Source organism: Saimiri boliviensis, chromosome Y (genome assembly GCF_048565385.1).
Source record: "Saimiri boliviensis isolate mSaiBol1 chromosome Y, mSaiBol1.pri, whole genome shotgun sequence".
Classification (NCBI taxonomy): domain Eukaryota; kingdom Metazoa; phylum Chordata; class Mammalia; order Primates; family Cebidae; genus Saimiri; species Saimiri boliviensis.
In genome coordinates, this window is record NC_133471.1 from 21,360,653 (window position 1) to 21,374,549 (window position 13,897).

The 13,897-nt window shown below is 34.7% G+C and overlaps 1 protein-coding gene and 1 non-coding gene across 2 annotated transcripts; one reads left to right on the top strand and one right to left on the bottom strand.

Moving 5' to 3' along the window:
* The first annotated feature begins 8,832 nt into the window (after nucleotides 1–8,832).
* On the top strand, nucleotides 8,833–9,516 carry SRY (sex determining region Y). The gene has a single exon (XM_074392423.1). It carries the CDS (start codon nucleotides 8,833–8,835, stop codon nucleotides 9,514–9,516), a length of 684 nt encoding a protein of 227 aa, XP_074248524.1.
* A 2,110-nt stretch (nucleotides 9,517–11,626) lies between these two features.
* Nucleotides 11,627–11,730, bottom strand: LOC141583096 (U6 spliceosomal RNA). Its single transcript, XR_012515848.1, has one exon. It is a non-coding gene; the product is annotated as a U6 spliceosomal RNA (small nuclear RNA).
* Between the last annotated feature and the right edge of the window lie 2,167 nt (nucleotides 11,731–13,897).

Genomic DNA, 13,897 nt, shown 5'->3' on the forward strand with positions numbered 1-13,897 from the left:
TCACTGTAACTCTTTTTTGGAAATTTTATTTTTTTAACTTTTCACTCATAATACTTAGTTTAAAACATAAACGTTATTCAGCTGTCGAAGAATATTTTCTTTCTTCATACAATTATCCTATAAACCTTTTTGTAGTTTTTTATTTTAATTTTTTTCTAACTTTTTCAGTTATTTCTGTTATTATAAACTAAGACACACTCACACACATTACCCTAAGCATACACAGGACCAGGATCATCAATATCACTATCTTCCATCTTCAGATCCTGTCCCATTGGAAGTCTTCAGGAAAATAACATACTCTTGCAAAAGTTCCTGCCCATTGTTTTAGCTTATATTTCCAAAATCTAGGGCTTCTGTCTCTGGCAGAGTAGGATATACACAGGCTTCCAAAGGACCCCTGCTAAAGAATTGTTGGGTTGCTGATAGAAGTTTATACTCATTGCCTTACTTTCAAAAGCAGAATTTCAAAGACAGTATTTTGTGCCTGCTCTTCCACTTCTATTCAACAATATTGCATGGTAACAACTGTGTACTGTAATACTCTTCTGCTACCATCAAAATCTCTATATTCATAAGTTCTTTCAAACATGTCAGATTTATTTTTATGTATGTTATTTCAACTTATAACATCATGTTATAATTTATAATTCGTAAGTTATTTTAATCAGAGAATTCCTCCCCAACTCCTCAACTCCCATTATATAAGCCCTCATGCTTCTCTTTCACATGACTTGTCTCTGAGACTATATTTTGTCGATGTGGATACTTTGTGTTTGTGTGCACTTAATCTAAAACCAACAATGGTCAGAATGTTTACTTATATATGCTGAAGTATCATGCCTTGCAGGATTAGTGAATTCTAAGGTCAATCAATATTTTAAAATAGTAAGTGCAAAAATGGAAGTAATTTGCCCATAGGCATTCACCTAGAATGTTCTCATAGCTGCAATAACAAGGTCAATTGTTTTGGGTGGACATGTTAAATTATCATTGTTCCAAGCACTAAGAAAAAGTGACGTACAAAATAAATTCATGAACAAATGAGAGGGAACGTAGAGCAAAATACTTGATCCTCATCAAGTTTCATGTGGGAAACAAAACCATCTCCCACATACTTAGCCTGGACATTGCAAACTAAAATCCCACTTTACTGTCCACATTAAAGTGAATTTGTGCTATTCTACTATTTGTATTACTAGATTAATTTTTCCAGGAGGCTCGTGCTGAGGCAAATGGTTAGCTGTTTATGACAAGAAATTCCAAAAAGACCTGCCACTTCTTCAAGGCAAATTATCAACTGATGTAGTTTGTACCTTCTGATTTTTTGAAGGTGAATCCCTTGACTAAAACTGCTTTCCCTGCTGTTTTCATCAACCTGGGCTGTTGTTTTGTAATCTTTACCTAATCCTAACAAAGTCACTCTTGGGCCCTTTTCTTCCCCATCCTGCTGCATCAGAAGACTAACCTCAAAAAAAATTTTCAAATTATCTGTAAGTTCTGGTTTTAAGTTGTTTACTCTTAACACAGAGTAAAAGCAATACCAGGTAATGTTCCCTTTTTTCCATGATAGGCAATAAGTACAGATTTTTCTTAACTGTGGGTATGTGTTGGTCACAGTGATAGATGTAATTTTGGTTCAAGTGTAGCTACTGGCACAGGATTGCTGCAGGACTTCCATGTGAAAGGGCAAACCAAACAATGGCCATCAAGGACTTGCAGCTACTCAGCATGTCATGTATGGTTACCCTTTACCCATAGATAGCAATAAAAAACTGCAGGACAGTTAAGTCAGTTGGTGCCCCTATGTTGGGAACAATGGAATCACACACCAATGACTTAACACCTACCTTTACTCCAGGAGCATAGTCAACATATTACAATCCTGCGGGCCATGAACTAGTTTGCTACAGACTGGTCCTGATGACCTGGCTTAAATTGGTGTGCTCCAAATGGTACTGAATGGTTTGGTTATATAAATGAATCTAATCTCTATCCTTGGATGCCACAAGGATGGCTAGAATATTGCACTTTAGGTTCTCCATGGGTGCAAGGATGATGGACAAGTTTACTTGGCAAACCCGCTAATCTCCTACATGTGCTTAATAACTAGATGAGCTGTTTTTCACTGGAATGATCATTTAACAGCTTCTGTAGGAGCTGAAGACACTATCTATTAATGGCATGTAGAAGCTCTCACTAAGAATACTCACCATGCTCTTAATGAATGAACTCTAAAATGTATACACTAATGTCCCTAATGTATACACTGCTTTGAAAAATTGCTTGCAAAATTGCACAGCATTGGATACCTTAATTGCTGCATGGTAGAGAACCTGTGCTATGATTAAAATTGAATGCTGTATATATATTCCAGATAATTCTGGCAACATAATAATAACTCTGCGAGACGTGAAAGCCAGATAACTTGGTTTAGTTTTAGGGTCTTACAGTGGCAAAAGCTGTAAATAATTCTTGTTATCATTTACATTGCCATTGTGGTGTTTCCATGTAACTGGAAAATAAATTTTTGAATACAATGCCTGGCACTCAATCCCTCCTTTTTAAAGGTGTAGGGACCACCTCAGAATAGATCAGTACGTGACAATGGAAGAGCTAAATCAGAGGAATAGAGTGTGGAAACAAGGATGACTTTAGTTTTAAATGTGAATGTGTTTGTCTAACATTGAGTCTAGAAATATCTCTAAAATGTCTAGTTGTTACATCAATATACACACAACCAAAAATAACCAAGAGTTTTATGATCAAATTTGCATTGGGACATGTATATTAATACCATGGCTTTAGACTTCTCCACATTCTTACTTTTATTTTAGGGTAAAAACATTTAAATGAAGCATTAAAGGAAATTACTCACCATAAATGACCCTAGTTATGATGTTTTCTATCAACTTTTAATGTTTTTTAGTTGTAGCTAGGCAATACAATTATCTGAAAAGCCCCAAATTCCTCAGACTTTTCCTATTGTGGTTATTGAATACTCGCTGCAGGTTTCTGCATAAAGGCTATTTTAAAAACAAGCAGCATTTTTTATCAGTAAGATACTAAAGCAATCATTATTTTAACAAGGCCAAATCAGAGACACAAATTATAATGATTATTGTTACATTATTGCTTTGAAGATTAAAACAATAATAAAGATAAAAAGCTTAAATGCAACTTTAAGTCCAAAATTAGGTTAAAGATAAAAAAGATAAATACAATTTTAAGTTCAAAATTAAGAAAGTATTTGTGAACTGTATGACAGTTAAAGGATAATATCTGTCAACTATATATCACTAAAGGAACAATCTTTATTTTTCAGAATAAAATCAAGAACCCTATGAGTTGATGAAGGCTTTGGACGCTAAACAACATTTTTCAAAACATTAACAAAAAGAAAGCAGTCTCTGATCTTAATGCAACGGAGTGAGGTATCTTTAAACAGTTTTTAAAGTGAGGTATCTTTAAAAACTATCCACTTTGTCTAATGGACAAATAGTTTTTAAAGATACCTCACTTTAAAAAGTTTTTGTTCAAGGCTAACTACACTCCTCTTTGTCTAGTGAGCCAGCAGCTGACAGCTGCTGGCTCACTAGACAAAGAGGAGTGTAGTTAGCCTTGAATAAAAAGGAACTAAAGGAAGACCCTGGAAAAGATCAAAAGTGATTCCATTTTATGGAGAGAAACAATTTATAACATCTAAGCTGATTAGAAGAACTAAAAAGAGGAGCTCACACATGTTCATCAGAAGGAAAATGAAAAGAGTGAAGTTTGTTTCAAGAAAGAAAGGAAAATAGCAGATAGGAATTTTCTGTTTGGTTAGCTCAAGCCTGGCTAGCCACAGTGTGACTTTAAGATCATTAGTTACAACTGGTTTGAAAAAAATGCTTCTATCTATGATAAATTTTTTCCCAAGATTAAAACCTTGTTTTTGAGGCAATTTCCTTCATTTTGAAAAAATCAAAATAATAAAAAAATTCAGGTGAGGTTAGAGGGAAAAAAAACAGGCAGCATTATTTTAAAGTTGAAAACTATTTCATTTACTTATAGTTGAATTCACATATAGTAGATATGCATTTGTAAGGTTCTTCTGCTCAGGTAGGGATCCTTTTGCTTCCCACCGCACCCTACTTTATCCTTCCACCCTCAAATAATTGGATTTTCCTTGGGAAAAAAGATGCCAATAAAATTGATCATGTTTAAATTCATCCATTGCTAGATGATTTTTCTGATTAAGTCTTGAAATAGTAGAACCTAGCAATTAAAGTGAGCATTATTTTCTACTTCACACATCAGAAAGCTATTCTCTTTGAGAATTAAATGTTGAAAATATGGCCCATGAATTTACCATGATTAAAAAGAAAAGCAAACAAGCAAAGAAAACAAACCCAACTTCTTGAAAGGCAATTTGACTCCAAAGTCCCAAACGAATTAATTGCAAGTTTAAAAATCCTAAGTTTTGTATTACTGTATTACATCTTTTCACTTGTCAGTGTCCTTTCACAAAAATTTTAAATTTTGCTTTTGTGCAGTATATTTACTTTTCCTTTTGTTGTTTATGTCTTTGGTGACCTGCTAACCATTAGACTTCAAAAAACAGCCCATAGCAAAGCTGCAGGAGAGATGAACATATAAGTGGACTTAGAATAGTAAACTATGTCTAGTATACAATTTGTGGGTGTTGGTTTATGACTACATATATTTATACTTTGATGGGAATGTCTTGAGATAAAATTAGGGAGAATGAGTGGAGTAATATTCACAACATTTTTGTTGCATTCATCCCTGAATTTGAAGAAACACCAAAGCATGTCTTGTAAGGAGAAAAAATATATAAATCACTGTAAAATTTTGTGGGTTTTATTCTGTATGCAGTGTTAAACTGTGTTTTTGCACACCATAGAAATTAAATAAGGGGTATGATTTGTAGTTAAATAATAATGAGAATAAAATACCTTAATGTACCTCAAATGCAAGTAATTGCATTGGACCAATCTAAGTTACTATTCCTTAGTTTTTATTGTTTTTTATACAGATGTAATAAGGAAGCCGGATCTGTGTGAAATTACTTGAATCATTATAATGTCTTTTGAGAATTTTTCTTACCACACTGAAAGATAAAATAGATCCCTTAGTTTGGCAACTTTTGGTCTTCGTTAAGCCCATTTGGATTTAGCATTGATAGGACCAGCCTAACTTTCTACCACTTAAGATTGCCTGTGCCTGACTAATGTAAAAATATTTAACAATTGTTGAGAAATAATCATCAGTGAATCTTAAATGTTGTAGTCATATAAAACAATATAGTGCTTTAACTTTTTATTTACTGAATTTGAAAGAAGGGAATAGTGTTCCAGAAACTGGGATCACTCAGGTGCTCAGGGAAGCATATGATTAGCCTCTGATATAAAGGGCACAGTATTGGAAGAACTGTTAATATAGTCCTCTGGACACAGTGAGTGAAATATTAGTCCTGGTTGAAAGGTTAAAATGTGTTGATATCATATTATAGATGTAAATGAAATGTTCTGCACCTCTCTGCACCCTTATTTTTGCATTCAAGGATTGTTACTCTACAGAAAAACAGATACTTTTTTCCTTTATTTTTGTAGTTGACTTTCTTTCTCTGTACCTGGAGGTATGTTTATCCATTTCATTAATTAAAATATCAGAGAAGTTTATTGAGAATCTAAAATATGTCACACACTATCCTAGAAGCTGTAGACAACAAAGTACTGAAATTGTGCCTCTTTATGTAAATTTTGTTGACTGCCACCCCTAAGTGAGTCTCCCCAGACATGCCATCCTGTAATACATGCATCTGAGAGGTCGTTTTTTGCCTTTTAAAAACATACATATGGTTTGACTTATGTACATGTTATGTATATATAAATATGCATATAAAAAATCTCTTTCATAAAATTCACCACTTTATCCCTATTCCATGGTATTTAGTAGTACCACAGAATGAAGGCAACAAAAGCTAACCATAGCAACCACATTTTATTTTTAAAAGCCATCTTGCAACTGCCTGACTGCAGAATGTGCTTACAGATTCTGCAGACAAAAATTGCTGCCACTTATAAAGACTTCATGCCGAGAACTGACTCTTTTCTAAACCACTGATTCTAGGACTTTTTTTGTAGATACTAATGAACTGTTAAAATAACCCTTGACTACCTATTAAGATAACAGGTTGTAAGTGACCTAATGAGTATTAACTTTCTCTTATTTTTTTTTTTTTAATTGTCTGTCAAAGTACATGGTCAGAACGCAATGTCAGATGATTTCTGGAATCTGTTTTTCAAACAAACTCCTTATTTGGACTTCATTTCTATGCCTCTTTGGTGACTACACATTCACCTTTCTCTGGTTCCAGAGCATGTTCCATCATTGCCCAAAAGAAAATGTGCAATCGCCGGGCGCGGTGGCTCAAGCCTGTAATCCCAGCACTTTGGGAGGCCGAGGCGGGTCGATCACGAGGTCGAAAGATCGAGACCATCCTGGTCAACATGGTGAAACCCCGTCTCTACTAAAAATACAATAAAACTACCTGGGCATGGTGGCGCGTGCCTGTAATCCCAGCTGCTTAGGAGGCTGAGGCAGGAGAATTGCCTGAGACCAGGTTGCGGTGAGCCGAAATCGCGCCATTGCACTCCAGCCTGGGTAACAAGAGCGAAACTCCGTCTCAAAAAATAAAAAAAAATAAAAAAAATAAAAATAAAAATAAAAAATGTGCAACCATCAGCAGTGTCTCCCGACAACATATTTCATGTAGTCCTTAGCAACCATTAATCTGCTTCTGGCCTCTATTCATTTGGCTTTCCTGCGTATTTCATATTCATGGAATTATTCAGTATGTGGCTCTTGTATGTGATTTTTTCACATAGTATAATGTTTTTAAGGTTCACCCATGTTGTGCCATATATCAGTTTTTGCTATTTTCATGTCAGGTTTTGAAAGGGTATTTTTTTTCACATTTTTAAAGCAATTTCCAGTTGTAGAAAATCTGTTTGTGTCTATGACTGCAAGTTAAGCATTTTATTTGCTATTAATATACATGTTTTGAGTCAAACAACTATATTTCCAACTATATATTCCAAAAGGAATAGTAAACTTTGTATTTAAATACTAAATGTGGCCGGGCGCGGTGGCTCAAGCCTGTAATCCCAGCACTTTGGGAGGCCGAGGCGGGTGGATCACGAGGTCAAGAGATCGAGACCATCCTGATCAACATGGTGAAACCCCGTCTCTACTAAAAATACAAAAAACAGCTGGGCATGGTGGCGCGTGCCTGTAATCCCAGCTACTTAGGAGGCTGAGGCAGGAGAATTGCCTGAGCCCAGGAGGCGGAGGTTGCGGTGAGCCGAGATCGCGCCATTGCACTCCAGCCTGGGCAACAAGAGCGAAACTCCGTCTCAAAAAAAAAAAAAATAAATAAATAAAAAATAAATAAATACTAAATGTAAGATGACTAAGATACAAATTACAGATTTCATATTTATCTTTTGATGAATAGAATTAATTTTTAAAATTTTTCCTGATTTTAATTTATCATAACATTTATTAACAAACATTAATAATAATTGTCCATATCTGGACAAACCAATCACAATTTGGTTACATAAACTCTTTTCATATTTTACAGGATTTTTATTTTATTATCTTAGGAATTTTGTCATCATTCTTATTGAGCCTTGGTGAGACTTTATTTATTAATAGGCTCTGTGTCCTATGCAACCGATAGTTGTTAGTCCCATTTTGCAAATATGACATTAAGACTATTTTATTCAAAGAAATAAATTTTATTTATTTTTTTCATTTTATTCTTTTTTATTTCATTTATTTCTTTGTCTTTCATTTCATGAAATAAATGTTGTCATTTATCATCAGACTTTAAGATTTATTGAGGAGACTTAATCAATTGTTTAGTTTAGTAAAATGTGACCTTTAAATTTTGAGGGAGGTTGAACTAAAGTAAAAGATGATAAACTGATGGCTCTAATCTATTAGTTGTGAATGGAAATTTAATTTAGACTTCTAAAACATTGTTTTTTATATTGCTAGTTGTTTGAAAGTGAAGATAATGCCTTAAAAGTAACCCACTGTACAGTGTGCAGAGAAAACTGTCTCCCTTTTTAAATGTATCTTAACAGGTCACTAAAAAGTGTTTTGAGTTTCTAGGTCACGTGTGTTTGTCTAAATTAAACCGCTTATTTTTAAAAAGTCAAATGTTAGCTATCCTAGAAGTTGGATATAAAATCGTTGTAAGTATATGTTAATATTCTGATACTTAATTGTTACCATCGATAACAGCATAACATTCATGATTAAATGCCTGGGAAAAATGTGTGTAGAATTTTCAATTAGTGTTTAAATAGAAGTGAAGAAGCAGCAATAGCGATTATTGCAAATTTAATATGTAGTTATGTATGTGTGTGTCCGTGGTTAACACAATCAAGGTTTCAGTAAAGTCTGTTTCTTAAAGATAACATGCGCATGTATTGATAATGATAAACTTATAGCTGTTTGTGTTCTGTAATTCTTTAGTGATTGAATCAATATTGCATTTTTCAGGGTGGAGGATCAGCAGGGCAAGCAGTCAGTGTTACTGAATTACCATGTTTTGCTTAAGAATGAATACATTGTTAGAGCAGTTGGAGGTAGGCTGGTTGGGCGGGGTTGAGAAGGGTGTTGAGGGCGGAGAAACATAAGTTGCATTACAAAAGTTAAGGTAACAACGAATTTGGTAGAAGTAAATTTGGGATAGTAAAATGAGTTTCCCACTGTGTCATCTTTGCATTTTGTAGTACCTACTTGTTTCTGACAATGCAGTCTTATGCTTCGGAAATGTTGAGAGTATTTAACTGTGGTGAATACAGTCCAGCTGCGCAACACAATATCACTGCTTCCGGGAAAAGCTCTTCCGTTATTTGGACTGAGAACTCCAGCTTAAAGTATGAGGGCGAAACAGGAGAAAACAGTAAAGGCAGCGTCCGGAACAGAGTGAAGCGACCGATGAACGCTTTCATTGTGTGGTCTCGTGATCAAAGGCGCAAGATGGCTGTAGAACATCCTCAAATGCGGAACTCAGAGATCAGCAAGCGGCTGGGATACCAGTGGAAATTGCTTACCGAAGCCGAAAAACGGCCATTCTTCCAGGAGGCACAGAAACTACAGGCCATGCACAGAGAGAAATACCCGAATTATAAGTATCGACCTCGTCGGAAGGCCAACATACTGCAGAACAATGACAGTTTGCTTCCCGCCGATCCCTCTTCAGAACTCCGTAGCGAAATGCAAGTAGAGGACGGGTTGTATACCTTCTCATACAGAGATAACTGTACAAAATCCACCCAATCAATAATGGAGCATCAGCTAGGTCACTCACTGCCAGTCAGCCCAGCCAGCTCACCGCAGCAGCGGGACTGCTACAGCCACTGGACAAACCTGCAGGGCAATCGGGTAACATTGACTACAAATATCTACGCAGACTGTCCTTTATACCGTTAACTTATATCCCTCAATTTCTTACCTTTGGTGTCAATGCTGTTTTCTTTTCTCTGGCTAATAAAAGCATTATTCACCTCAATTTTACTGCTATTTCATTTTAAACTTAATTTCAAGACAGGTTGTATCAACATGATTAACATGCAAAGAAATAGCATATCCAGAGTGATTCCACTTACATTTGTGGCTGTTTAACAGAATACTAACTTGACACTAAGGGACACTGCTCTTTATTTTAAATAATCTAATGAGAAACACACTTCAAAATCATACCAAAAAACAAAAACAAAACAAAACAAAACAAAAACAAAATCACACTTCGATGGAAAACTACCCAACGTTTAAAGTTCATTCTAGACCTTCAGTTCCTTGCTCTTTCACCTACTTAGCAAGTCACTGTCAACAGCAGGTAACGGATATATAAGCTACCTTAAACTTAAGCAATGGATATGCAACCAGGCTTAAACTTCTTTCTTTGATTTTTTTTTTTTTTTTTTTTGTCTACCCTTCACAAGTTTACCTCCACTTGCAATTCACTTCCTTCAGTCCACATAAATCAAAATTGTTGACGTTTCCTTTCAACTAGTTATAACACCTCTTGGGTTAAAAAAAAAAAAATCTTTAACTCCTTGTCATTTTTCTATCTCTATGACACTCACTGTTTTCCCATTCTTCTAAATGGCAATCTACTTGTTTCCATGGCCTGTTAGCTTTTAATCCTATGAACTGAAAAATACAAATGCAATGTTCAGAATACCGACTACCCAGATTGTGGACATGGAAACACAGGGTTTAATTTGACGAGATTTAAATGAAAACGTCATGCCAACAGTTTATAAAATTTCCATTAAGCTAAAGCAGAAAACTAGAAGTTTACAAAGAACTCTAAACTACAGTTTAAAGTGAAAATTACAAGGAAATTTTTCTATAATACAAATAAATTGAAAGTTAAAATTGGTATTTTGTATCAAACTCATCTTTCCAGTATTTCAAAACGTTTCAGACCCACTACCTCAAATAACAAAATTCAAACACCAAAAGAGTATGTATTACAGATGGATATCAAGTTTCTCAAAGTTCAATGTTTAAAAAAAAAAGCTGTTCATAAATTACTTTATTCCAGAGAAAATATTAATCTGAGCTTTATGTGAAATGAGAACTGTATATTGCGCATTACCTTTTAGACACTGAATCAAAACTACCTTGAAATATTTAAAACCACTCTTTTCACTCTCTCAAAAATAACACACACCTTGACTTTCATGATCATACACTAATTTTTCTTTTCTTAAACTCCTAACACAGAGTCTCTGTTTGACAAACGTTAGTCAGGTTTCTGAACACGGTTTTGGCAAAGAACCCTGCTAAGCCAGGTTAGCAAGACCTTAAACCCATATCTGATCACCCTCAACACTTGACAACCCTCAATATCTGATGGGGTTCCTCATTCTTCACCACCTTTTATGTGATGTCTGATCAGCCTGGGCTGCCTTCAGCAGAATGCTCCTTACCTGTGATTTCTTCTCAAAGTGATTTTCACCTACTAATCCTACTCCCTGCTACGTGGGTATAAATCCCCAACTGCCCAGCTGTATTTGGAGCTGAGCAATGTCTCTTCCAACTGCAAGACTCATTCCTGTGGTGATGGTCCTGAATAGTCTTCCTTACAAAGTTTTAACAAGAATCACTGAGTAATTATTTTTTAATAATGTGAATACATACAAATATGAAATATTATGCCTAGTTTCTTTTGTTTAATATAATTTTGGTGGTTTTCAGATTATGAAAAAAGTATGTCTTCATGTATGTATACATTGTCAAATGACTAAATCAAGCTCACGGATCTACTTCCTCACATATTTTCCTTTCTTTTGTCATTGGGAACATTTAAATTGTACTCTTAGCAGTTTCCAAGCATACAATACATACTTATTAACTATATTCTCCATGCTCTACAATAAGTCTGAACTAATTGCTTCTATTGAGATAAAATATTACAATTTTTGAAAAGCAATATTCATCTCTCCACCTGACCCCACTCTGGAGTAGCCACCATTCCACCATTCCACAATATACAGTTCTCATTTCACATAAAGCTCAGATTAAGCCTTTCAAAAACATGAAAGGCTTCATATTTGGATACCCTCCTGGCATGGGGCAATGTTAATCTTCTCTGTGTCTTTCTAATTTTAGTATATGTGCTGCCCAAATAAGCATTTTTAACAAAAAAAAATTGCTGTGTATATTTAATTCTATTATTGTTGGACAAATGAATAGACACTTTCTGGTTTCAGTTATTACAAAGAGTGCTGTTCTTTGAATAGTCTTATACATGTCCTGCGGAGAACATTTATAAGAATTGTAAATGTTCGTTACTTCATTTCAGTAATTCCTAAATAAACATACATGAAGCATCAATTCCTCTCCTGTGATGTACCCTCCCAGGAGAGGAATTGATGCTTCATGTATGTTTATTTAGGAATTACTGAAATAAAGCATTTTTAAAATTTTGTGATGTTCAAATAAAATTCTAACTATAATTATCAAGTAAGCTTTGGTTCCCAATGGATGTCTGCTGTATTTTAAAATGGCAACACTTAAAATGCACCAACAAGGAGATTGGGACTGAACTAAGAACGTGGGCACCAGAAGGAAGGTAAACTCCTGAGTGCCACTTACAAAGCCTGAGCTGGAATAATTTACCTGTCTGAGTCTCAGGTTTATCAATTATGTAGTGATTTTGTTAGTTAAAACACTATTTACTAATATAAACTACGTCAAGAAGAGATGTGAAGGCTACATAAATTAAGGCACACAAGCATTAAATGAGTGTATTTAAGAAATACTTAGAACAGATATCAGCATTAATGAAGAGCTAACTAAATATTTGCTGTCATTAACCTGAAAGTAATTGCTCCATCTATAAAACATCTTAGTGAAAGAGTAATTTAGATACCCATGACTGATTAAATAGGTATATATTTCATTCAGCATTGAATTAGGTAATGCTTTCTCCAAAAATGTGCAATGTCATGATTTTACTGATGTAAAATATGTGTATTTCCATATTTGTTCCAAATCTGTTCCACACAGATGTTTTTCTACAGAGTGTAGAAACAAATCAAAGCGTAGTTAATTCAACAGAGTGCTAGTGTTTCAAGAAATTTAATTAATATTTTATTTCATGTTAGATTATGTAATAGTGTAAAGAATAAAAATCATTCCTTCAACCCTTAAAGTTTCCTTTCCCTCTTTGCAGTTCCTCTGTCAATTGTATGATTTCTATCATGCAATTGAGAGATCAATTTAACTTTATATCAACAGACCTATATTCTGAAGTGTGCCTAGCTTCTTTCATTCAACTTGAAGTTTACATCAATTTACTGCAGTTTATGTACACTCTTGGTGAACACTCGGTTATTTTCAGCTTGAGGCTTTTATTAATAAAGCTGCTATCAACAGTTGAGCTCAAGTCTCTAAGTGGACATCTGTTTTCAGTGTACCTCAGCCAACACCAAGGAGTGACATTTTCAGCTCATGGAGTAGCTGTATGGTTAATTTTATGTGTACTTTACCTAGAATTTTCCAGGGTTTTTGTACTATTTCATACTGCCACAGCAATGTCTGAGCTTTTCATTGCTATACGTGCTTAACAAAATTTGGAATTGTTAGTGTCTACAATTTCAGCCATAGAATGAAGGTATGCAGCTAAAATAATTAAAGTGGTTATAAAAATACACTTGATTTTCTGCTGGAACAGTTTCCCCTCATTACTCTTCCTCCTCAGAATTTCTAAGTTATAATCAGTTTTTTTTTTTGTTAAATTTGAATATTACTGATGTTCCTTAAAACCTCTATGCTGTTTTCAAATGACCAGAAAGTTCTGCTGGTATTTAGACTGAGATCACATAAAGTTGATAGGTTAGAGTAGGGAAATTAACAGAACTACAAATATGCTTAGTGAAAACAGCATCAAAGAAGTTCTAGATTGCTGCTTGTTAGAGTATAAAGGTGTTTTTTCATATTTGTCCAGAAAATTTTTGTAGGTCTAAAAGTATGTAATTTGAGTGTTCCTTGTTGCAAGTAAGAAAGTGACCGTTCCCCTTACTTTTCATTAGAGCACTGCCTTTAGATACCTAATATTTTTCCCCGTTGTCTTTGAGGTGTATATGCATCAACTTAAGAACTAAGCCTCTTGGCAGGATGGCATCCCAACAGATTTTTCTTGATGGTGTGCAGCCTTCTCTTTGAAATGTCAAGAGTGTCCCAAGTCCCTTTGTCTTCCCTGACCAAAGTGAAGGTCAGGCTGCTATTTTTTTTTTTTTGTGGCCCAATGAGATGCAGATGAACCGTGGAGGAAGAGAGTTTTTATTTCTGTAAGTAG